The sequence below is a fragment of the Fonsecaea monophora genome, assembly GCF_001642475.1.
Source record: "Fonsecaea monophora strain CBS 269.37 chromosome Unknown Scaff149, whole genome shotgun sequence".
Classification (NCBI taxonomy): Eukaryota; Fungi; Ascomycota; class Eurotiomycetes; order Chaetothyriales; family Herpotrichiellaceae; genus Fonsecaea; species Fonsecaea monophora.
In genome coordinates, this window is record NW_019174080.1 from 36308 (window position 1) to 61599 (window position 25292).

A 25292-nucleotide genomic window follows, 5' to 3' on the forward strand; every position below is an offset into this window, starting at 1 on the left:
CTATCTGCTCGAGCGGCTACGGGCGTTGCCTGGCGAGAAGTGCCAGATTTCGGCCGTGGGATGGCGGAGACTGAAGAGTGACGGCTGCGTGCACTGAGAGAAGCAGGATCAGGGTTAAGTGGCATTTTGAGCCGCGGCGAAATGAGAGGACAAAACGGTGAGCGTCGCACTCGCTTTACTGGAGATCGAAAGAAATGCAAGCTGGAATGATGAGGGAGTGGCTCACAGGAACTATGAGAGGAGAGAAGACAGCCACCATCAGAGTACCGACCCATGTCGGAGATGAGGGCAGTCTCGATGCCTCGCTTGCAATACGGTCTGAAAGCTTCACGTCTTGAGGCAAGAGCGACGTGCAAGTGAGGGTATTGAGGAAGGCTTGATCTGAGAACCAACCAAGAAGAAGAATAGTCTGCGTTGGAAAAAACAACCATGATGATGCTGGACCCAGAATCAAGGACTACGACACGCACTCCCCCTATCTGCCAGACCTTCTTTCATCACCAATAATCACAACACCTCAACTGCCTGGATTCTCAGCCTTGCGCAACTCGAGCAAGGCTGACCACATGCAAACCCGGATTTGGATTCCGGCCTCAAGGGGCTCAGCGCCACAGTGACTTCTACATGACATCAACCAATGACATCACAACTATTCAACGAAATCCGAGTACAAAACCTCAAGGAGAATATGATCTGGTCGTTTCTAATGGAATACCATCATCACACGCCACTTGTCTCCTGGAAACCCCTCCGACAAAAGACTCACACCAAGATACCTCCTACCTAGCAGCCATGTCTGAGCAATACAAGGGGCAAGACCTCATGGACATTGCCAAACAAGCCGAAAGAGATCTCGCATCGGCCAAATCCAAGCACGGTGCGCAAGACAGCGGCTTTGGAGGCAAAACGGTCCATGGAGGGAGCGACAGCAGTATGTATAGAAACTTTCCCACCTCGGCTCCTATTGCACCGCACACTGATCAAACCCTTGTCACACATAGCAACCGAATCTGGCATCGATCAATCAGTAACCAACAAGTTTCCCGGCAGCACCGCTGAATACGGAAGCAAAGTCTCGGGTGCTGGTGACAACAGAGAGATTCCCGTCGAAGAAGGTGGTGGTATACAGAAAGGCACAGGGCGGCCGACCAAGGCTGGTGATTTTGAAAAGGGCGCCGCTGGTGAGGGCCCCGAGGATGTAAGCAGGCAATACGCGGAACAGTACGGTGGTAATGATGATGTGAGGAGTAATATCAAGAATGCAACAGCATGAACGACCCCGGGTGCATTGAGGCCGGCATGGAAGTGGAAAACATATATGGTATACAAAGTTTACATGTGATCGAGGAATAGCCTTCTGCAAATCTCTCAAACCTGGGGATTGGACATCCCAGAAACTACCTTTCCCTTCATCCTCGTCCTTCCGATGAACCGTCAATGAATATCTATCCACAACAGCCCTTTCCAGCATTTCCCTCAGCATTGACTCCCGAACACCACGCTCACACTGACTTTAGCAGACATAGAAGACCGGCCCCACGTCGGTTTCAAATCTCACAGTGTTTGTACAGTCTGGAAGAAGGGATTGCTCATCAACTTCTCGTCACCCTTGACCATTTCTCTCATCAGCCGTAACTTGTCGTCCTTAGACATGTCCTTGCCTTCGACCTGCTCTTTCCATTTCTGCAGCATAGCCTTCAACAGTTGGCTGGCTTCGTCCGCATCTTCCTTTGAACACTCGTTCTGCTTTTGTTCGCCGGTGGCACTCGTAAAGTCTTCCAACTCCTCGGCCTTTCGTCTCGCCATGCTGACCACCTTCTCTGGAAACCGCACAAGCTCGGCGACGTGAATGCCAAAGCTTTGGTCACTTATGCCGGGTTCAACTCTATACAACAAGGTGACCTCCCTTCGTTTACTCGAAGCGGACTCACCCGCGCCATTGGTCATGGCGACATCCTTATCCTGATCACCCACAAATGCCACAACATGGAGATTCTTGACCGCATTCGGGAACTTGTCTGCTAAAGCGGTCAACTCATGGAAATGAGTGGCAAAGCACCCAAAGGCGCCGATCTGCCCGACTATTTCTTCACTGATGGCCCACGCGAGACCGAAGCCGTCATATGTGCTCGTGCCTCGACCAAGCTCGTCGATAATGATCAACGAGTCTCTGGTGGCACTTTTCAGGATATTTGCGGTTTCCAACATTTCCGCCATAAACGTCGAGACACCCTTGAGTTGAGAATCTGATGCTCCTACACGAGCGAGGATGCAGTCAAATATCGTCAGTTCTGCTTCTGTGCAGGGCACAAAGCTGCCGATCTGGGCCATCAGAGCAATACAACCGATCGTGCGAATGTACGTCGATTTACCGCCCATGTTTGGACCTGTGATGATGAGAAACCGGGAGCTGTCTCGCCTCAATTCGACGTCATTGGTGATGAAGTTGATGTCGTCCTGAGCTTCCATACAAGGGTGGCGCGCTTCTTTCAAGACAGTATCCCCCGTGCCCCGTCTATGCATCTTCGGCCGGACGTAGGCTGTAGGAGCATGGACGGAAGCATGGGCCAGACTGACCACCACGTCCAGGTGAGCGATGATAGCAGCAAGCTGCTCAATAACTGGAGTGTACGAAGAAGCCACTTGAACGACCTCTGATACTAGTGACGACTGTTTTCGGTTGTAAGATCCGGAGAGCTGATCGTGCTCTCTCCTCAACTCCGACAGTTCGTTCGTCGTAAAGTAGACGCCGTTCTTTTGCGTTGATATTTCCTTATAATCCTTCTTGTTCCGTATACAACCTGCTTCGTTACGCGTAAGCCGGAAACAGTGCCCATGTACTCTGTGATTCTCCAAAAAGAGCTTCTTGTCAAGCTCTTGACTGAGATCTTTGCCCGCTCGACGGTGCTCGACCTCCATGGCGTGCTGTACTTTATCGAGCTTGGCTCGAATCACCTTGAGTTGCTCATCAAATTCCGGTTTGATAATGAATTCATGGCGATCGAGAGCCTCGAGGTCCACGGTGGTCTCAACCATTTCGGCCAATTTCCCAAGAAAGCTCGATAATTCTTTCAGTTTTGAGGTATACTGTGTCTCCAGTGGTACTTGATACTGTTCGTCGACGACTGTTTCGAGCGCCTCGATGAAGCCTGGGAGCCGGATAACAACCTGATACGCCCGAACCACATCCTCTAGATTTGCATGCTTGCGCTGAAATTTCTTCGCCAGTCGATATAGGTCAGGAATTGAGCGCAGGTGTTCTTCTTGCATGGTTTGACGAAGTTCAGTGTCGGTGACAAAAGCTTCCACTAGTTGCTGCCTCTTCTCGATTTCCGCAAGATTCATCAGCGGTTGTTTGAGCCACTGTGCAAGTAGGCGGCCTCCAATCGGGGTTTTACAGTGGTTAAGCAGCCCAAACAAGCTCATGCTTTTCGCGCCGTCTCGTGGACCCGGCATGAGGTTCAGAGCTCTGAGCGCTGCTGCATCCAGTTTCATGTACTGACCCAGGTCGTGCTGATAAAGCCGGTATTGCCCGAAATTGCTGGGGTCTGTCATGACGCCCAGATACTTGATCAATGCAGCAGCACTACCCATTGCGAGCTTAAGTTCTGTCTGGGGTAGAAGTCCCATAGCATTTTCACCCTTCAGGAGTCTTGCCAGGTCTTGTTCGATATCCTTCGTTCCCCAATCGGCTGCAGACCTCTCCGAAATGGCAATGCCACAAGAATCGGCAATCTGCTGTATCTTTGCTAGTTCGGGATCCTGTTTCTGGAGACTTCCCGCCACGATACACTCTTTCACGCCCAACTGGATAAGAAGGCTTTCGAGATTGGAATAGAGGTCGTTGTCCAAGAATTCACTGACACCGAGTTCTCTGACGCTGGCGTCTGCAAAGCACACGCCGACACTTCGGGCCTCGCCAGCCTTTGCACTGACTCTGACAGCCAGGATGATGGGTGCGCCATCACCCTGACTATCCATCCCCGAACCCAGCTCTTCCTCAACTGCCTGCAGGTTTCCAGGGCTAGCTTGACGGGCCAGTTTCCACTGACCTTTACCACTGGTCTCCCATATCTCCACTCTCTTGCCTAGCTTGAATAGCGCTTCTCGAAGGAGGTTGCGGAAAACCGTAGTCGACATTGTGACACTGGGCAAAACATTTTCGCTTCGACCGAGGTTTCTAATAACAGCGGTTGTCTTGTAGACAGTCCTAGCGATAAATTCCGCATCTTCTCCATGCGCCGAGTACCAGTCGACTCGATCAAAGACACGAATAGTATTGTTGCCGTCCGGTTTCGCTGGGAGAGATCGAAACAAACGAATGAATCCAGTCTCGTCATCAACCTTTGTATTTGTTCTTAGCAAGTTTGCATTTTGGATGCGGAAGAGATATCATACCTTGAGCTCGGGTCTGGAAGCCATGTTGTCTTTGCTGGGACTGGTGAGTGATGGCGACGTTGGCTGTTGGATTGTGAACTTCCATAGAGACTTTTTGGAAACCCACTTCACTTCAACGCGATTTACGCGTCAACACGAAAACTTGGCACTGACCGCACGCGAGTTTGGGCTTCCCCGCATGTTGCCACTGTTGCTTTACCTATAGTGGCTGTTCCTCTGTCTTTGGTGCCCAGTGCCTGGCTAGGCGCTCTCCCTGTTAAGCCTCCGCCTAACCTCACACCCTCGTCCGCCAACAGATCATGCCCCCCCAGTCAGATAACCTGTCAAGCCTGTATCTTGATCATGAGGCTGTTTCAGGGTCCCCAGAATTGGCCAAGGACCACAATCCTGTTTCTTCATCCTTTTGGGGTTCAAACCTCTCAAAGGTCTCAAATCAGACGTAGATCACCGTCTACACAATGCTGGTGACCCTCCTGTGCCAGCTTCGAATCATCTTTGCTAAAGCTGACTGTCTACTCGTCTCCTCTCTTTCCTGCTGACACTTCCATACCCTCCTGCTACCTGCGTCCATGACCAGCCTCGTGCCTTCCTGCGGCGTGCCAGAGGTCTTGTTGCTCCTTCTCTGGTCAACCAGCTGCCATGAGGTTGCCTTCTTCTTCGTCTTTGTCTTTGTGTGGTTTTTCTCCTTCGCCCATTTCAACCATTCCCCATCACAGGCCAGTCCAGCCGCTTATTTTGTATTTGGCACGTTATTGTTATCGTTCTCCTTTGTCACGAGCTTGGTTCATCCCGCAGTCACTTGGACGAAATATCCACAGGACCTTTTCCATCATGCCGAAAGGAAAGGACAAATCAATTATGGACTTCACTGGTCAAAAGGTCAATGAGTCCCCTCTCGAGGCACAATCTCGCAAAGATGCCAATTTCGAAGACATCGAGGCCAAATTACCCAAACGCTGGAGCAAGACTGAGATGAGCTTCATTGATAAAGGCACCAGTATGTCAGAATCCCAAGTATCGAGGTGAGCAGCCACTGACGCAAACTAGGCCTCTTGGGTTCGAAGAACCCCTTCGGCAAGAAAGCGGACCCTAAGGACAACATAGTATGGCTCCTGGACAATACAGCATACAAACCGATCAAGCCCGGAAAAGAGGTGACCCAGCCATGGCAAGCCGAATTCGTGGCTTGCTTCTTCCGTGAAGGTCGAAAAGACTTGACCAAATATGTTAGCTCCATTGCCGACTTGGTTGGGCTGGATGGCAAGGCTGGCGTTGACGACGCGGCCAGAAAGAGGATCGAAGAGCGCATCAAGCCCTTTGTCATGGCCATTGCTCCAGCCCGCACAATTCAGATCAAGATTCCCTGCCCAGGCCCGACAGATATCCCTCACAAACGTGTTCTTGGACCCTCCAACCTCAATGGAATCAGCAGTCAGACCTTACTCACTGGTGGTGCCGATGATGCTGACGGAAAAACGGTGGTCTGCACAAGCGAGGGCGACATCTTCCCCAGTCTAAAATGCAACACACGATTTATCGGTCCCGAGGGTTGGGGCGTCATTTCAGATATCGATGATACAGTGAAAGTGACGATGACCCCGAGCCCCACGGGTATTCTGCAATCCACCTTTGCCGACGTTCCCAAGACGACCCCAGGAATGCCCGAGTTCTACAAGGTCCTTGATGAGTCTCTGAAATCTCCAGCTTGGTTCTACCTGTCGGCTTCTCCATATAATCTGTATCCCTTCCTCCATGACTTCCTCGATGGCAATTACCCTCCGGGGACTCTCATCCTGCGAGATGCCTCGTGGATGTATTTGGGCGGTCTCTTGCAATCTCTCACTCAAGGTGTGAAAGAATACAAGACTGATCGCATCGACAAGATCCAATCTTGGCTTCCGAACCGCAAGTTTATCTGCATCGGTGATTCGACGCAATCGGACCCTGAGGCGTACGCTGCCATGTACGCCAAATATCCTGATTGGATCAAGGCAATCTACATCCGCAAGGTCGTTGAAGCACCTCACATGGAGACCAAGAACAAGAACGAAAGATTTATTGATGCATTCAAGGATGTTCCTGACCAGGTGTGGAGGGTTTTTGTGGACCCGAAAGAATTAGCGGATCACTTCAAACATATCGCCGGTGTTGCGCATGCGGGTGTGGTTGGCAACATGCTCGGTCTATAGTGCCAGACCGAGCATGCGAAACGAACCCCTTCGAGATCACAAGCGCAAACACCCCAGTCCCGCACCCCGGAGGCCAGAACACCGCTCCGCTCGCCGAGCCCAGCGCCGAACACCTCCTAAGGCTGCGAGAGTAAGAACACTTGGCATTGCTGACCTTCAACGCAACCTACGAATGACGCCGACTTTGGGCCGACATGGGGCGACTCGATGTTGGGGGTTTACAACGAAACAACGCTTTCCCTAAGAATCAAACTTGAACATACTGGATGAAGACTGCGGCGTTGCGGGATTGGTGTATTGATACCCATGGGTGAGAGGATATGACGAATTCCCTAGAAGCCCGGTGAACTCTAGATACCTACACAAGTAACATTCAATCAAGGAGATTCGATCGATGAATAACTGGACCACATTGCACTATCTTACCTTGGAGTCGATTCGTGAACACTGCCCTGTACAACGATGATCATCATTACCACCAATCTGGAAAGTTTTATGCGCGTCCGTGGAGTATCACCGAAGGCGCCAGGTACGAACAAGCAGCTGTCCGATTCAAGATGGGACGCCTTGTTCTTGACTCTCCCAACATCATCGGTAGTTTCCGTCCCGTCGATGTCAAGGTTTTCTGGAATACGCATTCACAAGGGCCCAAGGTTACATTGCTTGACACATTCCCGGGCACAGAGAGCCTCTGAGTTGTAAACTGCGCAGAGATAGGACCTATGGGCAATCATGGCCGCGAGTACACCACCATCAGCACCATGGAGATAGGATATGCCGGATGCCTGAAGGCGACATTGCCATGGTTTCATCACTCCACCTACAAGACTCAAAGAACCTCTAGCTCGAGGCTGCGGGGCCGTTGGCTTGGGCAAAGCTTGACAATGCTTGTGTGACAGCCAAGCGACTACACATTCGGATTAGACGCTTCATTCTGTCGATGATCCCAGCCAACTCGGTTCGCCATCGAACTTGTTCATTGGGCATCATGGTTTATCCATATCCACACCACCAGCTGGATGCATTGCTCGCACCACCGCGAGGTGAGGTAGTATTCATCGCTACTGGAATGGCCTTGCTCGTGTGACTCGACGCCGAGGTATGCGCCCTCGCGTGGCAGCTTTTGATGTAAGTACGGCGGTCCGTCCTGTCTCCTCGTCCGTTCTCTTCCTTCTCCCTGTATGTGAGTGCTCGCGCTTGTAAGAGACTACCTACCAAACTCTTAGGGTTCAATTAGGCTGGTGTCATACAGATACTGAGCTGGATTCTTCAGTTCCATCGCCATGTCTTTAGCAGATGCAAAGGATGGTGGGTTGCCTGTCAACCCAAGCCGACCTGAGACCTACATCAGTCCGTCACAGCGGAAGCTTTACGATCCCGGTGTAACTTTCGAGGAATACGTGCACTACGCCAACCGCACCAGGGAAGAGGAGAAAGTCCAGCAACATATTACTGATGGAGGGATCATGCAGCAAGTTTTCAGGAGGAAATCCTCAGTCACAGCGGAAGGAGTGCCAGTCAACAACGGTGGTGATACAACTGCTGAAAAGGAAAACACTGAAAAATCTGTGCTGCCTGGGACAGACAGTCACGACAGTCAAGAGCCCACCCGGCCACGACGCAGAAGCATCTTGTCCAGACACAGCCTGGTCACTGAAGAGGAATGGCGAAATGCATCCCGGGCATTGAGGACCGCCAGTTGGGGAGCCGGCTTCTATCTCATCACTACAGATATCCTAGGTCCTTATGGTGTTGGATTTGCTCTAGGAACCCTCGGCTGGGGTCCGGGGGTCGCTCTCTATACGGTCTTCGCCTTTATGGCTGGATACTCTGGCTATCTTCTGTGGCAAGTCTATCTCGGCCTCGACTCGTATGAATATCCCCTCCGCAACTACGGAGATCTGGCTTACCGCACCATGGGCACAACTGCGCGATATGTGGTGAACATTCTCCAATCGATCCAGCTACTCCTCATCACAGGTCAAGTTATCATCCAAAACGGCCAGGGTATCTCGCAGACATCCAAGTTCAGGCTCTGCTATGTCGTCTGCGTCGTCTTGTTCGTTATTGCGGGCTTCTTCATGGGCCAGGTCCGTACCCTGCGAAACTTTGGCGTCTTCTCCATGGTTGCCGTGGGCCTCAACTTGCTGGTGATATTCATCTCCATGGGTGTCATGGCTCACTCGCCTCCGAATTATGCTATCAGCGTCCTTGGCTCCGCCGGCTCAGCCGTCAATCCCGCCACCATCGCACCAGACGAGAACGGCGTCTACCCATCCATCATCCACTATGGTGGCCTCCCAGACTCGAGCAACTTCGTCGGCGCCATCAACGGCCTGATGAGCGGTGTGTTCGCGTACGGCGGGGCGCAACTCTTCGTCGAAATCATGGCCGAGATGCGTCGCCCATGGGACTTCATCAAAGCCATGTGGGCGGCACAATTTTTCATCTACGCCGTCTACCTCATCTATGGCTGCTATGTGTACCATTACCAAGGCCAGTACAGCTTTACCATCGCCTACATGGGTCTTTCTCCCTACGGATTTCAAGCGGCCTGCGACATGTTGGTCGTGATTTCAGGGTTGATCGCAGCGGGATTGTACGGCAATATTGGAATCAAGGTGCTCTATAATCAAGTTCTGCAGGAATTGTTCAATGCGCCACCCTTGACATCCAAGCCGGGGAAATATCTCTTTAGTGCGATTGTACCGGTGTACTGGTCTGTGGCCTTTATCGTCGCGGCCGCTATTCCAGTGAGTGTCCTCCCTCCGGTCAGATACTGCGTTTTCTTGCACTCCCTAACCATGAGATTAGGACTACTTTGGCTTTGTCTCCGTTATTGCAGCCTTTTGTATTGTGCAGTTCAGTTACTCGTTCCCACCCATCATCCACCTTGCCTACACCATGCAAAGGAACTCGATGACACCGGGCGACGGTTTCAATGAACAGACGGGTCAAACTGTCCGGAGCGAGCATGGTATAAAGAGGTTGATTAAGGGATTCTTCGCGGACAAATGGTACATCAATGTGTGGCACATTATCCACGCGGGCGGTGCGTTGGCGACGGCGGGATTGGGCGCGTACGCGGCCATCGAAGGCATGATTGAAGCATTCAAGAATCCTCAGGTGAATTCTTTTACATGTACAAGTCCTCTGGATTTGTCGGCCGCTTAGGTACGAGGAGAATGAGGAGAGGATGCTGGCTTTGGTTTCTTTTTTGTGAGAGTTAAGATGGTGAGACGCAGCAAATACAATAGCAGTGGTTGGGTATTTGAATTCCCAATGACTTGCTTGGTGTATGGGATTCCTGTTTTACCTGCGACGCGCACCTCCCGCCTTGTGTCATCTCCTGCAAATAATCTTGATTCCTTCCTCGTCATGTCTTTCGGAGGACTCGGCCTCTTTATCGTCCACTGATCTCGCGCGTCTCACGAAGATGACAGGAGGGAAAGGCATCGTAGTCTTTATGAGGCGAGCTCAGTTTGATCAGTGCACCAGATCATGTTCAGTCAAGCGCTGGTTACGTGGGCACGGATGATCGCGCAAAGTGAGCGAAGGAGGTCGCAGTGGTCTGTGTCAGCCTTGGATATCCGAGACGCGTCATCAAGAAAACAGCAAACCGGTGAATAGACAGTCAGGCAGTGCATCCGACATCTAAAGCGTAATGCAATGCCATGAGACATGAGGGATAGCTCAGAGAAGAACTGGTGTGCGTTAGAGGAGGCCAAGTCAAGCTCGCCCAGAGTTTGTGGGACTGCGCAATCAAGCCTCTAGGCTGGGGCACAAGCCAAGGCCCACGTTCTATAAGAGCTGCTAAGCTTTTCTCTTGGGCACCAAATGCGTGAAGCTTTTACGGAGTAAGTAGGCGAACCGTGAAGCCCCTCCCCCTCCAAACTGCGTTCTCTTGCCAGCTGCTCGAGTTTATACGCTGCGAAAGACTGTGGGCGGACTGCGCGTCCTCTCTCCACGTCGAGGCGGAGTAGTAATAATGCAGGGACGAGGGCCAGGAGGGTGAGGAGGGACTGGGGTACGTCTAGCGCTCAGGTTCTGCTGTGTCATAGTATCGTTATTATTGGCAGAAACACGGCGTAGTAGAGGACGTTAGCCGTAGCCAATGTACCGACAGTTGTTCAATATTAAACAGTTGAGGCAGTGCTCGAGACGCAATCTCGCGAGGACACGCTTCGGCATCGGTGGAGCCCATGTTGCGCTGAAGGATGGACAATGGCCACCAAACGGGGTGGAGGTCAAGTTTTGAGACACGGTCGCTCGGCTCAAACTGGGAATCGTTTGACGCATGATCCAAAACATTTGCGTAGGCCAGTTTTTTTTAGGGGGTCAGGGATCGATCGACTGGGGCTATCTTTCTTTGTCGCCCTTTCGAACTCTCACTCTCTTGTCTTATCCAAACAATCTCGACGCACCACAACAAGACAATCGTCGCCATTCTTTTCCATCTTACAACCATCAGAATTTTCCGAAAGAGAGCCTGTGCAGGCACAGCGTCGACTTAGAATTCCCGTCCATCGCTTGCGCCCATTTCAATCGCCTCGCCTATTCTCATTGTAGATATTTTTACGCGCGACGAATCTGGGGCACCGTTTGACCGTCATCAACCACCGTCGGTTGTCCGCCTTTACTCTCGTTATCTTCTTCCAACTCACACGCCATGAGGCTCCTGCCTCTGGCCCTTGTGCCTGGCGCACTCGCCATTTCACTCGATATCAATGATCCCAGCAGTGTGACGTCGGCTGCCTCGTCAGTGGCATTTGACATGATGACTTCCTACACCGGGAACCAAACGGGCCAAGTTCCTGGACTCTTACCCGGTGGTTTGAGCTGCGATCCCAACAACCCGGCAATCTATTGTTGGTGGGAGGCTGGCGCAATGTTTGGCTCGCTCATCCACTATTGGCAGTACACGAATGACTCCTCGTATAATCCTGTGGTGACACAGGCGCTGCAATTCCAGCGTGGACCTGACAACAACTTCAACCCACCTAACCAATCGAAGAGTATGGGTGTCGACGATCAGGTTTTCTGGGCCTTTTCCGCCATGGATGCCGTTGAAGCAAACTTTCCAGAGTCCGATGAAGAAGACGCCCCGTCGTGGTTGTCGCTGGCTCAGGCCGTCTTCAACTATCAGAAGGCTTTGTGGGACACTAATACTTGCGGTGGTGGCTTCCATTGGCAGGTGTTCCAGTTCAACGCCGGGTGGAATTTGAAGAACGCTGTGTCTAACGGAGGGAATTTCCAACTCGCTGCACGACTCGCGTATGTGACGGGCAACTCAAGCTATGCCGACTGGGCGAACATGGTCTATGACTGGATGGAAACCAGTGCACTGATGCAAACGGATCCATCGAGCGGCGTTCTCTACATTTGGGACAACACCGATTCAAACAACAACTGTACAGACCAGACCAGATATGTGTGGACCTATAACTACGGCACCCTTCTCGTGGGCTCCGCATACATGTACAACTTGACAAATGGTAGTTCCGTCTGGGAGGATCGAGTCAACACTATCTTAAACAGCACCTTCACATTGTTCTTCCCCTCACAATACGGGGGCAACATCTTGTCGGAAATTCAATGTGAATCGACTCTGGTGTGCGACCAGGATCAAAAGAGCTTCAAGGCATATTTGGCGAGATGGTTGGCTGTGACCAGTCTGCTCGTGCCGTCTACAGCCCCCCAGATTATTCCGAAACTCCAGGCCAGTGCGCAGGCAGCTGCAGGACAATGCGATGGTGGTGCCAACGGTCGTGAGTGCGGCATGCAGTGGTACACGAGCACTTGGGACGGCTCGACTGGCGTTGGACAGCAGGTATGAATTGCTAAACTTGACGATCTCTTTTCTGTTACTAATGTTCCTCTCCAGATGGCTGCATTGTCCGTGATTGGCAGTGTTTTGAACTCACAAGCTCTGATGCCTAAATCCACAAGGACGGGCGCGACCTCGAAGAGTGACCCGAACGCCGGGTCCACGGCACCAACCAATCCTGCTGCCTTGCGTGACAATATCACGACGGGCGACAAGGCTGGGGCAGGAATCCTCACCCTCCTCATGGCAGCCCTTGTCATTGGTGCAGCAGTTTGGTTAGTAACATGATATCAAGAGGGTTTCTTGGGTACGGCGCCAGAACTGAGATGAGGGTCTCGGAGGGGATCTGTGCCATTCATGATCTATGTCTCTATTTTTTTAGAGTTTGGACACACAAATTTCACGGTCTGGGCTGCTTCCGGTGTGTTTGTATATTACTGGAAAGGGCAGGCACATAAAACATGCGAACCGATGCCATAGCATAGTTGATTCCAACATTGACGAAATTCAGGGCTTCGAAGAGCCTCTCCCAGCTGGAAGAATTGCGTAAAACCCGCTGCTTTGGGATAGTTGCTGCGCTAGTACCTCATCCTCTAGGGCGGCAAGTCTGTGTCTCGAATTGGGACGACTGCGGAGACGCAGTGCGCACTTGGGCAATGAAATAATTCTTCAGCAGCACATATTAATTTCGGTCAAGAAACAGAGGTTGCTCAATCACCCCCGCGTGTTTTCAATCTGGAATCAAAAATCCTGTCCCGATACAAGTACCTTTGATTTGCGTCGCAGCAGCCTCGACAAGATGGGTTACGCCTTCGATAAATGCAAGGAGAGGCCTGCGCACATTGACGAGATCCTGAACGGCCTCAACCGCTATAACCCTGAGACGACGACCACTTTCCAGGAATACGTCAACCAGCAGTGCGAGGAAAAGTTCTTTGACGCATACGCAAGTCTCGCTCTGCTCAAACTGTAAGGAGTCCCGTGTGCTGGCAGCTAGCCACCCTCCTAAAAAAAAGCCCCGGCGATTTCACATGATGAAGAGAATTTTCATACCACGTTTCCTATTACCTGACTTGTCCCTCGGGAACTATGGAGAGTTGTATTATTAGCTCTATCTGATGCCATCTCATACTTTGGAGAGCCTCAAGTCAAACCGGTTTTGGTAATGCAGCGACCGACATGCTAACCTGGACTGTAATAGATACCAATTCAATCCTCAACTCCTACACCCCGAGACTGCGACAAACATCCTTGTCAAAGCGCTGACCGTCTTCCCCTCACCATCTTTCTCCCTCTGCCTTGCGCTTCTCCCTCCCTCGACTATCCCCTACAGCCCTGGCAACACCTCGATCCCCACCACGGATCTCACTGAATCAATACAAAAGCTCACCCGACTAAACACCCTGCTCGAGTCCGCTCAGTACGAGGCATTTTGGTCTACGCTAGAGTCAGACGACCTTTACTCAGATCTCTACGCCGACGTCGTTGGATTCGAAGACTTGGTGAGAATACGTATCGCGGGAGAGGTGGGAAAGACCTTTCGACAAATCGACCTCAGTGTATTGAGCGGATGGCTGGATTTGAGGGGGGATGCGTTGACAAAGTTTGCCCAAACAGCCTGCGGCTGGAGGGTCACTGGACAACAGGTAGACATTCCAGCGAACGCAGAAAACGAAGCCAAGAGTGAGACAAAAGGTGAAAGGGTTGGAGTGGATATGTTTGGTCGAGTGTTTAGGAGAGGCTATGAGGCGCCCGCTTGAGATACAGAGCGAAGTTTTTGTTGACGACATCCAGGCCAGGAAATCACAGCACCTGGAGCTTTTTGGTCATCCAAATAGCTGTGGGTTATTGTGGCTTCCACATGCTGCCCAGGAGCGATGAGGCTCTGGTAGCGTCCTAGTCGAGGCCGTCCCCCTGTCGAATGACGCTATGTTCGTCCAGGAGTTGACGAACGTCTCTTGAACTCGGTAACAGTCTCGATGGGCTTATCAACCGTGGATGACGTTCATTTGCCTGGAGATGAAAAGGAGAATCATGATTAATGGTTGCAGAATACGGGAGTCCGTTGGCGCAATTACGAGTCCAGTGACTAGAGTTGGCTCACGAAACAGAGTTGCCGTAGACTGCAATATTGCAGCAGCAATTCAAAAATACATTGATGTCGAATTCCAAGGACGCTTAGAACATCGCGTGCATCGCTCGCGTGTCAAAATCAACCCCGGGGGGTTTAACCCTAGGCCCCAGGCGAGAGACTAGTGGACTATAGGGCTAAAGTATTCGCTAGTAGAGCAGGTTTAGCTAAATTCATGGGGCCAGTTGGGCGGCGAGGCGGAAGCTGCACCCAGTGGCGGAGTGCCAGCCAGTCTGGCCAAGTGACACTCTGACACTCACTCTAGCCTGAGGCAGCGATGACATCGTTCACCCCTTCAAAAGGTCTTGGATCTGATTCACCTTGTCACCTTGCTGGCCCCCTTCTTCGAACAACATGTGATCATCATCAATCACGTCCGGCATCTTACTCTTCATGTTTTCTGACTCTGTACACATCTCTTACTTCAAACGGACCATCATTCCAATATCTTGATAGTGCGAGAGCTCTGATGACGGCAAATTGACCTCCTGCATCTCCGGCCACTCCCTCGTCTTACTCACCACCACCATGATCGCACAGACACCGACCGCCTTGCTATTACTACACCTCCCCGATGAGGTCCTGATTAACATCTTCAGCTACCTCGATTTCCGAACCCTGTGCAACGCGACTCTAGTCTCCAAGCACTTTGACGACCTGGCGGAGCCCTTCCTGTATCACACAATTGAGGTGGTCAGTGGTCGTCAAGCCTCTGCCCTGTCAGCCAGTCTATATGCAAATCCCCGCCGCATCTCATGGATTCGCTCGCTGCTCGTCTCCACTAAGTTTGGGGAGGATCATGGCCTGAGCACATTGCCAACTCATATTTTCATGATGCGAAACCTCCAAGACCTGTGTCTCGAGACGCCCGACTGCAATGCGAAATTCCCCGAGGAGAGAGTAGGCTGGGTCAATCTGCAGGACCGGTATGAGCGCATCTTCGAGGCAGCTTCGGCGGCAATACCCAACAGTGTGGAGCGGGCCCTACCCAATCTGCGAAACTGTAGGTATTCTGGACCCGATCGTGTTCATCCTCCAGCTGATCACTATTTTAGGCACCTTACACTTCGTTGACGGTCTAAAGGAGATCTATTCTATGACCAAATACGCAATGCTCTTCTTGCACCCGAATCTGCGCTCGTTGACAATGTCGTGCGCGAGCACCGACTTTCCCGACCAACTGCTGCGACAATTCCAGGGTGACCCGGCACTCGTCAGATCGACGAACCTCGAACACCTACATCTCGAAGAATGCGATATTTTCTCGCCTACCTTGGAAATTCTGTTGAGTTTCCCTCGAGCATTGAAATCGCTCAAGATTAGTGAAGGCATTCGCTATGACGGCATGTTTACTAGGAACAGTCGCATGCACGGCAACGTATCACCCGGGACCTTTGTGGATGCCATAGCCAAGCACTGTACCCGCTCGCTTGAGCACTTGTCTTTGAGCCTGGGATACTCGAGACCATCTCATCAACCATTCAGCCACCCCGGCCAACATCTCAATCTATCAGCCTTCCGTGCTCTCAAGCAACTTGACCTCGATGTGCGGACAGTCAACCTGATCAGGGTACGAGCCGTGTGCGATCACGCCACGTGGCGCAGACTCCCGCCGAACCTCGAGACTCTCAAAGTGTTTGGTATTCCATTGGGCGATCGACCACCGTTTCACGCTCGGCGACGGGTTTGGTTTCCTTTCGAAACATGTATCGTGACCGACAAAGCGAAGCATGGAGTACAACTTCTCAGTAACTTGGTATATTCATATGAATATTACAGAGAAGACGACGAGCCTAGATTGACCGTGTCCGAGGATGGAGAAACGGAGGAACAAATCAACCAGGTTGTACTCGCACAGCGTCTGATGGTCGAAAAATGCAGAGAACTGCAACCCGTTTTCCAAAAGGCCGGTGTGAGGCTTGAAATTGAAATGGTGGCTTTGCCTAACGGATTCATCCCACCATATTTATTCACAGAGGACAAGCCAAAATACTTCACACTGTGGGAGTCGGCTGCGAGATGAACAACTGGAGACGGACCAATATTACTACAGTGCTCCTTGGCTCATCAAAACCCGAGCTGGAAATTTCTTGGTTGTTGATTAAACATCAAACTTGAGGTACCAGGCCTGAACAGAAAAGATCCAGTTGTCAAAATGCCCGAATCCGGGACGCAGAATAGACTGCCAATCAGGCACACAGCTCACTGATACACTCTGACGTCGCAAACGAGCCTCGCTGACAAAGAAGATATGGATATCCAACAAACGTGGCGGGTGTGGATGAGACCGGCGCGCCATTCGCCCGACTGGGCCACCGCGGCACCACGGTTATGTAAGATCAGTAACTGAAATGCGCCTCTCCCCTAAATCGCATGTGACATATACCTATTCAAGCGGCAAGGGTTGCAGGTCTACCAATCCGCTCAGTCCGAGGAAATCTAACGACCAAAGGGCCTGTGGGGTTCTAGATTGGTTTATCATGGTGTGAGGTGACTCATCCATCTCTGTCGCATTTGCTCGGCTGGTTTCTTCCGCAAGGGGCGCCAACTACTACTAGATTCAGCTACTGGGTACAGCAGCCTCGTCTGGTCCTCTACCACGATTACATTTTTCTCCTTACGGCAGTAGTGGTCGGGCCGCTACAACCAACAGCGATGCCAATGCTTCGAGTCTCAGTTGCTGACAATTCGGTATTGTATGGTGGAAATGCTTCAACCCTGGCTCGACTAATCATCCTGCCCAATACAAGAGCCCTGTTGCGCTGCAGGCTCTCCAGATGTCCACTTTTCCTACGGGCGCATCATAAGCTACACAACGTCGGTCAAATATCGTTCCCTGCATGATTAAGCACAGGTATAGTATGGGGGTCTGCAACGCTAAAAGAAGGCCTGAAGTTGTACCATCCCAATAAGAAGGGAACCTGCTGCTGGTCTTTTCCAATCCGTTCGTCTTCATCCCTGGTTCGACTTTCCTTGTTGCCCAAATCAATCCTCACGAGACGTAACTATCAACATGACGAAAGCAATTCTGGATGCGATCCAAGACGCACCTTTGGGGCAAGCAATCAATTGGATAACCAAAGGCAGATTCTTTGCTTTTCCAGAACAAGACCCCGGCTTCTCCATCCCATGGGAACAGGCCACTGTGAATGAAAAAGAAAAGGAGATCGAGTCTACCCCAGATGTGGATGTCAGTCGCCACACCAGCCATACCACCAGTCCGCATCCTGTTTCTCGCGAACAGCCACATACAAATCGTGAGGATATCGAAGCTCGAAACCTGAGTACTATTCCAACAGCCAACTCCGCTGCTCGAGGAGAGTTCACAGTTGTTACCACGCGGACGAGGACCAGAGAACAGACACTGCCATATTCTCGGGAACGATTCGAAGTTGAACAAGAAGAGGCCATCGAGCGTCGACAAAGCAGCGTTATCGCCCCTCAGCGAACCGCGGACGGCATCATCCTGGTGGACTGGTACACCACTGATGATCCAGCAAACCCCCAGAATTGGGGAAGCTGGAAGAAAGTCTGGGTTTCCTTTCTCATCTTTATGTATACCTTCGCGGTGTACTCTGCCAGTGCTATCTACACCTCGGCTGAACCTCAGGTGATGGCAAAATTTGGCGTGGGACAGAGTAAAGCAAGCTTGGGACTGAGCATGTATGTCCTGGGGTATGGCTTTGGCCCCATGTAAGTTTGATCCTGCATGTCCCCTCCAACGCCTGTGTGTTGTTCACGATGCTCACATGGTTTGATTCAGGATCTTCTCCCCCCTCTCCGAGCTCCCGGCCATTGGGCGAAATATTCCCTACATCATCTCCTTCGGCCTCTTTGTGATCCTTTGCGTGCCTACCGCACTAGCAAATAGCTACGCATCTTTGCTCGTGCTGCGATTCCTGACCGGTTTCATGGGGAGCCCTTGTCTCGCTACCGGTGGCGCATCCATGGGCGACATGTACGGCCTCTTGAAACTTCCCTATGCTCTTACGGCATGGGTCGCTGCAGCATTTTGTGCGCCTGCGCTGGGGCCCCTTTTGTCGGGCTTTTCGGTTGTTGTAGAAGGCTGGCGCTGGGCATTGTGGGAAGTCCTTTGGATGTCGTCCCCAATCTTTGTCCTCATGTTTCTCTCCATGCCCGAAACCTCCGCCAACAACATCCTCTTGCGCCGCGCACAACGTCTCCGAAAACTGACGGGCAATCCGAACTTGAAGAGCCAAGGAGAGATCGACCAAGGAACCATGTCATTCTCCAAGGTCGCGATAGAGCAGATGTGGAAGCCCATTGAGATCTTCTTGAAGGATCCCGCAGTCTTCTTTACGAATGTCTACACGAGCCTGATATATGGTGAGTCCCTCCCTTACACTTTGCTGCCCAACCACATGCAGAATGCACATTGTGACTAATGCGCTCGGAACAGGGATTTACTACTCCTTCTTCGAGGCTTTCCCCCTTGTCTATGTCGGGATGTACGGCTTCAACATTGGCGAACTGGGTGTTGTCTTTGTCTGCATCGTCGTCGGCTGCGCCATCGGGACTCTCATCTATGTGTCGTACGTGTACTTCTACCTCGAACCCGACATCAAGAAGAACGGCCTTCGTGCCCAAGAACACCGTCTTGTGCCAGCTCTTTTCGCCACCACGCTCTTGCCCGCAGGAATGTTTTGGTTCGGCTGGACATCCACGCCACATATCCACTGGATCGTGTCCATTATCGGCATCACGTTCTACGCCGTGGGCGCCTTCATACTCTTCCAGTGCATCTTCATGTACCTGCCACTCACCTACCCACAATATGCCGCCTCTCTCTTTGCAGCAAATGATCTATGCAGGTCTGCTCTGGCTGCCGGGAGCATCATCTACGCGCACCCACTGTACGTCAATCTGGGTATCGGTCGAGGCATCAGCGTGCTCGGCGGCCTGCTCTGCGGCGGTGTCATCGGCATCTGGGCGCTCTGGTACTTTGGCGCGTCTCTGCGTGCGAGATCCAAATTTGCCATGAGCTAATCTACATGGAAAGAGATCCTTCTCAAGGATTGATTACGATGGCGTGAGTGGGTTTCATGGGGTCTCTGTAGCTGGGTTTTTACCCTGTTGCCCTTTTACTTCCCAACTTGAAGTGCCGCAAAGTACGGACTAGAGACGTGGATGGACAACCGGGATTCCACAAAAGGAGATGGCACCCCTTTCTTCCTTTTCTTTCTCTTTACATTCGTTCGGCACGGACGGAGTTTCTATCGTCTCGTCACGTAATCTCAGCACACCCCGGCTTGTCTTTCCTAGACCAGGACTCGATGGTAATGATGTTGATAATGTATATCTCACTATGCCGGTGGGGACTTGTGAGAAAGGCTCAAGCAGGCAAGCAAGCAGGGGAATGAAGGGAGGCCACTTTTTGATTATACATACCACTTAATAAATACTTGGCATAGCGGGGGGAAGGCTTTCAAGGAGGGCTCGGAAATGACAAATGACAAATGACACTAGCTTATGAAAACACCTCGAGATCATGGAACCAGACATGTGGCATGCGTCCATGATAGAGGTGCAAGTTCGAGGAAATAGGCTCCAGCAGAGGCCGATAGAATCTCCAGCTTAAATTCAATTTCAATTCATGCTATCAATCATTTGGTAGCCATTGCTCAAAACTCGGTGGACTTTCTTCGCGGTCTTGGTGCTCTATTTATGCAACAGTCATCTCAACAGCCACCTCGTCTCTTTGCATGGTCCGCGCTTTCCTACTGGCCATAGCCTTCCGGCGAGCTGTCAATTCCGCATTGCGCCGGACTCTCTCCACCCACTTCACTTCGCGAGCAAGAAAATCCCTGACCTCGTCGTCTGTCGGCCAGCCCAGCTCGCGACAGTGCTCCCGTGCTTCCCAGACATCACGGCCATCACTTGGCAAAGGACTCTCAAACCTCATGCCACCATCTCCTCCGCATGAAGAATTGGCAAGACTCAATAAGCTACCCTCGAGGAAGAGTCTGATGGCACAGAGTACATCACGGAGCGGAGACGGGTTTAGGTGCGCTGTGTTCTGAGACTCGGATTCGGAGGCAATGTTCTCTGTCCCAAACACCATGGCATGCTCATTGACCCATCTCAAAAGCACAAGCAAGCCACGGATGTCATGAACAGACACTAGGATGCTGATCATGAGTTTGAGATCCTCCAAGTCAGGTACGACAAGGAGCGTACGTTCACGCCCAGGAAGAAAGGCTGTCATGCGACCATAGATTGCTCGAGCGAACGTCGACTTTGAAAGGGAGCCAAGATTTTGTGGTGGGATGCGCATGTTCACGTCCCTCAACATCATGTTCAGCGTCTTTGTCAAATGGCGGAAGGTGTCGAGGTCAGGATGGATGTCAAGACTCTTCTCCTCAGGGGAAAGAATCCTTCTCAAGCGGCGCCACACAGCTGCTCTAGCTGCGGCACCTTTGTAATTTGCCGGTGATTTTCCGATGCTCACCGAAGCCCCTTCTACAAAGGCGTTCCAGACGCGCATGTCTGTGATGCCTGCAGCGAACAGCAGTTGCGACGCGTATGTCAAAGCAGGCACATCTTGATGATTTCTCTTGACTAATTGGTCCATAGCAAAGTCCATCCTTCCAATGTCACGAAATACTAGTGAATCATTGGGTCCGCTCTTGCACATAAGCGCAATGAAGGCAGCCAAAGTGGACCTGGGGATTTTGTTCAAACTGTCCCGAATAACGGAAGCTGGGTATTTCTCTGCGTGGCGGAGCACGTCTTTTGTGACTTCATCCCATCGGCTAGCTTGAACGTACCCAAATCCAGTTTCAAGCTTCACAGAGTGGTTCAAAAGGCTCGCAAGAAGATGACCAGCTGGTTTGACCCCGGCCCGCAGCATGTGCTCATAGAATTCATCCACCGAGGGAACCTCAGTCTCAACATAAATGACCTCTCGGGGATTTTCCGAGACTTCAAATGGTTCTTTGACATCACCTGCGAGGTATTTCCAGCCTAGCGTAGAATCTGGCTGAATACTTGAATTGAGGAGTTTCTCCAGCATCGCAAAATATGGTTGATAGTGTGTTTGGGAGGCGGGTTTGGATTTCTCGTAGGAACAAAAGGATGCCCATGCCTCTCGCTTTGTTCTTGTGGCTCGAATGCGCGCCGCCCAAAGTTCCGGTGGGTCGCTGGTTTCACTTTCTTCCTGCTTCCCAAAGCCCTGTAACAGAAGCCACGGCCGTCGTTGGCGCATCAGTATGGCGCGAGTTTGAATAGTAGGGCTTCTGTCCGTATCCCACCCTGCTAGAACAGCAGCGCTCCTTTCCCAGTCGCCATGAGAGTACCCTGCTGTCTTCATTCGTTGCAATAGTTTGATAACACGGCTCTCCTTCCCAGGATATTCGAGATCCTGTTCAATTCCTGACTTGATATGACGCCAAGGGGGCCAAGATAGAGACTTGGCCTCAGCCCAGGAACGTTCCTGCCCCGTTTTGGGATGCAGTAGTTGGACTGCAATCAAAGCGCGATAGCCCTCACGCGTCAGTAGCAGCTGTGGGGAGAACTCGAACATTTGACGGACGAGTGAGAGTTGCGCATTTTGCTGTGAAAGATATGCATTGTAGGGTGTTTTGTAAGGAGCCAGAGATATTAATGATAAGAAGCGATTGTAGATGTGGGAAAGGCGCAACAACTCCGGACCCTCGAGTGAACGAGGATGAACACTGTAGTAGTCCGAGAAAAGGTGCTTGATGACAACACTGATATCCTCGAAGCACTCGGGTGCCACTGACCGAGCATGTCGCAGTAACCGAACAACTAGGCACACTCTTGTAACCCAAGACCAGCCAAGATACTCCTTGGCTTCCAAACAGATTTGTAAATCGGCTAAAATACTTTTTATGAATCCCTTCAGGGCAAAAGGACTGATATTTTCCGCGCGAAGGAGTTGTAAGAACACGAACTTCGGTATCCGACCTTGTCCAGATTCACGTACTTTTTGCGCCAGGATAAGGTACTTCGTAAAGGCAAGGTCAACGTTGTCCGACGAGAAAATCCACGCCCAAGTTGCGATATCAGTAATGTCGTAGCCGAGATTCTCCAGAGTTCTCAAGGATTCATGAGGAAAAGTAGTTCCTAAAGCAGACAAGAGCTTCTCGTCGTCCTGAGCACCATGCAAAAGGGGGGCGATATTCTGAAGGTAATCGAGGAGAAGTTTGCGTAGAAAGGTTGAGCTTCTGAATGTCGTGGTAGCTTGTTCGCCCACGTTCCGGCTGCTCATCTGCCAGTGGAGGACATTGGTATAGGACAGGTCAACCCTGTTCCGTCTGGGATGAGAGGGAAGAAACAAGGATAGAATTCGATCCAAACGTCGGCGAAGCGGTGACCAGCGTTGTGGACGATCCGTTTGAGGTTCGGACGTGCGACTGTGATCCGCCTCTATGTCTTCTGTGTGACTCTCTGCCGCCTTTTGAGGATTCTGGCGGCTGCTGGAACAGCTCCCGCCATCTTGTTTGATGTACTCGGAAAACTCAGAGAATTCGGTAGGGAACAGCGCTTGTTGGTGAGCTAGAAAATCCGATACAACCGGCGTTGGAGTATCAGACTTTGTGCCTGCGGCCCGACTTCCGTAATGTCGGGTTTGGAAATGATATCGAGCAGCTCTGGTGCGAAACTGTAGGTGCAGGAAAGAGAAGGCAAGAGGCCTTCCGGTCGGAAGACGAACACGGTGGACGCTGAGCATCCATTGATGCTTCAGCGGAGAAGCAATTGAGAACCTCAGGAAGAGAAGAGCTGAGCGTGATAGACGTGGATTAAGATGCCGAAGCGAGCATCGTTCCTATTCAAATTCGATCAAGAGTTGAAAGGCGAGCTGTACTCGGTACAGCGAAGATCAAAGCGAAGGCACGCAGGCGCGCCAAGCCAACGGCCAACTGCGGCTGTCAGTCGATCGCAGTCAAACTGCATCGACTTCAGATTCGGAGCGTCCGCAGCGAAAAAAAAACACAGTCAGGTAGATTCATCTCGCGATCCACAGCCAAGCAGCTCCTGGTGGCTTACTCTATTGCATCCGGCCGAACTCGGTTTACCATTCCTCTCGTTGCGTTCCTGTACCAGTCATCCTGCAAGTCCGCAGCGCGTGTGGACAACCCCCTCATCGCTCCCTTTTCTTCTGCCAGTGTCGAGACTATTACACCAGCCAACCTGTTACAAAACAAAAAGTCGCGCGTCGTTTGTTCACATCAAGGGTCTGAACCATGTTAAGAGACTAATATCGCGATATACATCAAAATTGCATGTGGTTGGGTTAGTCCACTCCGGCTCGTCGCCCGCCAACACCATCACAACGGGGCTCCTCAAATTCATCACGACGTTTTCCCAGTATGGCCGAAGTCAACGGCATCGCAAAGCACGAAGATACTAGTACGGTTTCCGCATCGCACCTGGGTAAGCGGAAGCGCACGGTTTCCCCCGAAGTTGCGCCAAAAGACACTGCTCTACAATCGACCTTACAAGATGTCCTGCGAGTTCTTCGCAAGTACGTTTAGCTGTTCCACGTATGTGACAGACTACTAATACGCGGTATAGACATGACACCACTCCGTCGCTTCTCAAGTACCCTTTATCTTCATCGAAGTCCGGAGCACCTGACATCAAACGGGCCCGCCTTGTCAAGTCAGAATCCGCCAACGATACTATCGAGGATCGCATTTTGACGGGCTCATATGACTCTTTCCGCGCCCTGAAAGAAGATATCCGAAATGTTCAAGATGCCCTGGTCACCGATATATCCGCTACAACACAGAATGGCAACGTCGAAACCGATGTCCAAGGGCAATTATCAACGCTAATAAATGTGCTCGACAAGTATGAAACTGAGTCTTCAGAAGTCGCCAAAATCAAAAGTGAAGACTTCCCGGGGGCGGACTTGATCAGTTCAAATTCCAAACAGTTCCTCTCTCTGCGCAGCCAAGTCAACGGTGGTGTCCAGATTCTCTTCTCGGGCCTCCAGGTTCCCCAACAACCCGGAAACGACTGTACAGCTGTTATACCCGAGACTGAAGGCTCAAGGCTACCTAACGGATTCGAACTTACAGACTTCTCGTCATTGGGTGGAGATCAAGATGCAACGAAGAAGCAAGAAAAGAGGTCGTTCGGGACAGTCTTTCGTCCGATCGGCCGAGTCAAGCCTCTAGATCTGCCGCACACGGCAAGGGACGTGGCGAGAGGCAACAATCTGGAATTCATTCCAAACTCTAGCCGGACAGAGAATCTGCCCCAGAACAAGCACGACTACAAGTTTGCGAGATTGGCTACGAGTTCATGGCTCTCATATTCTACCACAAGTACCCAACCACAACAGGATAGGAGGAAGGTACTGCCGACGCCCAGTAACAATGACTTCAAAGCAGCCCTCGAGGCCAACAGCGTGCGACAAGGTCATGACCTGACTGCAGATGAGTTGTTCAGCTCTGTCTATTGCTCCTTCGCGCCAAGCTCAGACAATGCATATTCTCTTGTCTCTGCCAAAGACAAAAGTCGGCAATGGTGGCAACATCACGGCGAGCAAAAGCTGTCAAGGCTTTTCAGGACAAGGGACACGGTAACATCACTTGTTGATGGACAAAATGGAGGAATAGAAGACAAAGACGAGTTCGCCGAGTTGGTCGCGAACTTCAAGCCTGAAGAAGACGAGGCAGAAGAAGCCCAGCCTGATGCCTCAGAGAAGGATGTTGAGAAACTTCTGGGAGAGTTTCCGAAATGATTGAAACACTCA

The 25292-nt window shown here is 51.4% G+C and overlaps 9 protein-coding genes across 9 annotated transcripts; 7 read left to right on the forward strand and 2 right to left on the reverse strand.

Annotated features, from left to right (window-relative positions):
- Positions 1 to 792: 792 nt before the first annotated feature.
- AYO21_11223 (hypothetical protein) lies at positions 793 to 1273 on the forward strand (the record flags this gene model as incomplete). Its single annotated transcript, XM_022661119.1, has 2 exons — positions 793 to 931; positions 1002 to 1273. 2 exons carry the CDS (start codon positions 793 to 795, stop codon positions 1271 to 1273), a joined length of 411 nt encoding a protein of 136 aa, XP_022506579.1.
- A 281-nt stretch (positions 1274 to 1554) lies between these two features.
- AYO21_11224 (DNA mismatch repair protein msh-2) lies at positions 1555 to 4422 on the reverse strand (the record flags this gene model as incomplete). Its single annotated transcript, XM_022661120.1, has 2 exons — positions 1555 to 4344; positions 4399 to 4422. The coding sequence occupies 2 exons, from the start codon at positions 4420 to 4422 to the stop codon at positions 1555 to 1557; spliced, it is 2814 nt and encodes a 937-aa protein (XP_022506580.1).
- An 807-nt stretch (positions 4423 to 5229) lies between these two features.
- AYO21_11225 (hypothetical protein) lies at positions 5230 to 6587 on the forward strand (the record flags this gene model as incomplete). The annotated part of the gene is made up of 2 exons (XM_022661121.1): positions 5230 to 5395; positions 5446 to 6587. The coding sequence occupies 2 exons, from the start codon at positions 5230 to 5232 to the stop codon at positions 6585 to 6587; spliced, it is 1308 nt and encodes a 435-aa protein (XP_022506581.1).
- Positions 6588 to 7870: 1283 nt separating this feature from the next.
- AYO21_11226 (hypothetical protein) lies at positions 7871 to 9761 on the forward strand (the record flags this gene model as incomplete). The annotated part of the gene is made up of 2 exons (XM_022661122.1): positions 7871 to 9340; positions 9402 to 9761. 2 exons carry the CDS (start codon positions 7871 to 7873, stop codon positions 9759 to 9761), a joined length of 1830 nt encoding a protein of 609 aa, XP_022506582.1.
- Positions 9762 to 11256: 1495 nt separating this feature from the next.
- On the forward strand, positions 11257 to 14174 carry AYO21_11227 (hypothetical protein; the record flags this gene model as incomplete). The annotated part of the gene is made up of 4 exons (XM_022661123.1): positions 11257 to 12417; positions 12472 to 12689; positions 13201 to 13383; positions 13616 to 14174. The coding sequence occupies 4 exons, from the start codon at positions 11257 to 11259 to the stop codon at positions 14172 to 14174; spliced, it is 2121 nt and encodes a 706-aa protein (XP_022506583.1).
- An 899-nt stretch (positions 14175 to 15073) lies between these two features.
- AYO21_11228 (hypothetical protein) lies at positions 15074 to 16568 on the forward strand (the record flags this gene model as incomplete). The annotated part of the gene is made up of 2 exons (XM_022661124.1): positions 15074 to 15548; positions 15601 to 16568. 2 exons carry the CDS (start codon positions 15074 to 15076, stop codon positions 16566 to 16568), a joined length of 1443 nt encoding a protein of 480 aa, XP_022506584.1.
- Positions 16569 to 17558: 990 nt separating this feature from the next.
- On the forward strand, positions 17559 to 19552 carry AYO21_11229 (hypothetical protein; the record flags this gene model as incomplete). Its single annotated transcript, XM_022661125.1, has 3 exons — positions 17559 to 18238; positions 18309 to 18892; positions 18966 to 19552. The coding sequence occupies 3 exons, from the start codon at positions 17559 to 17561 to the stop codon at positions 19550 to 19552; spliced, it is 1851 nt and encodes a 616-aa protein (XP_022506585.1).
- A 676-nt stretch (positions 19553 to 20228) lies between these two features.
- Positions 20229 to 22796, reverse strand: AYO21_11230 (hypothetical protein; the record flags this gene model as incomplete). The annotated part of the gene is made up of 1 exon (XM_022661126.1): positions 20229 to 22796. The coding sequence occupies one exon, from the start codon at positions 22794 to 22796 to the stop codon at positions 20229 to 20231; it is 2568 nt and encodes an 855-aa protein (XP_022506586.1).
- A 1102-nt stretch (positions 22797 to 23898) lies between these two features.
- On the forward strand, positions 23899 to 25280 carry AYO21_11231 (hypothetical protein; the record flags this gene model as incomplete). Its single annotated transcript, XM_022661127.1, has 2 exons — positions 23899 to 24053; positions 24104 to 25280. The coding sequence occupies 2 exons, from the start codon at positions 23899 to 23901 to the stop codon at positions 25278 to 25280; spliced, it is 1332 nt and encodes a 443-aa protein (XP_022506587.1).
- Between the last annotated feature and the right edge of the window lie 12 nt (positions 25281 to 25292).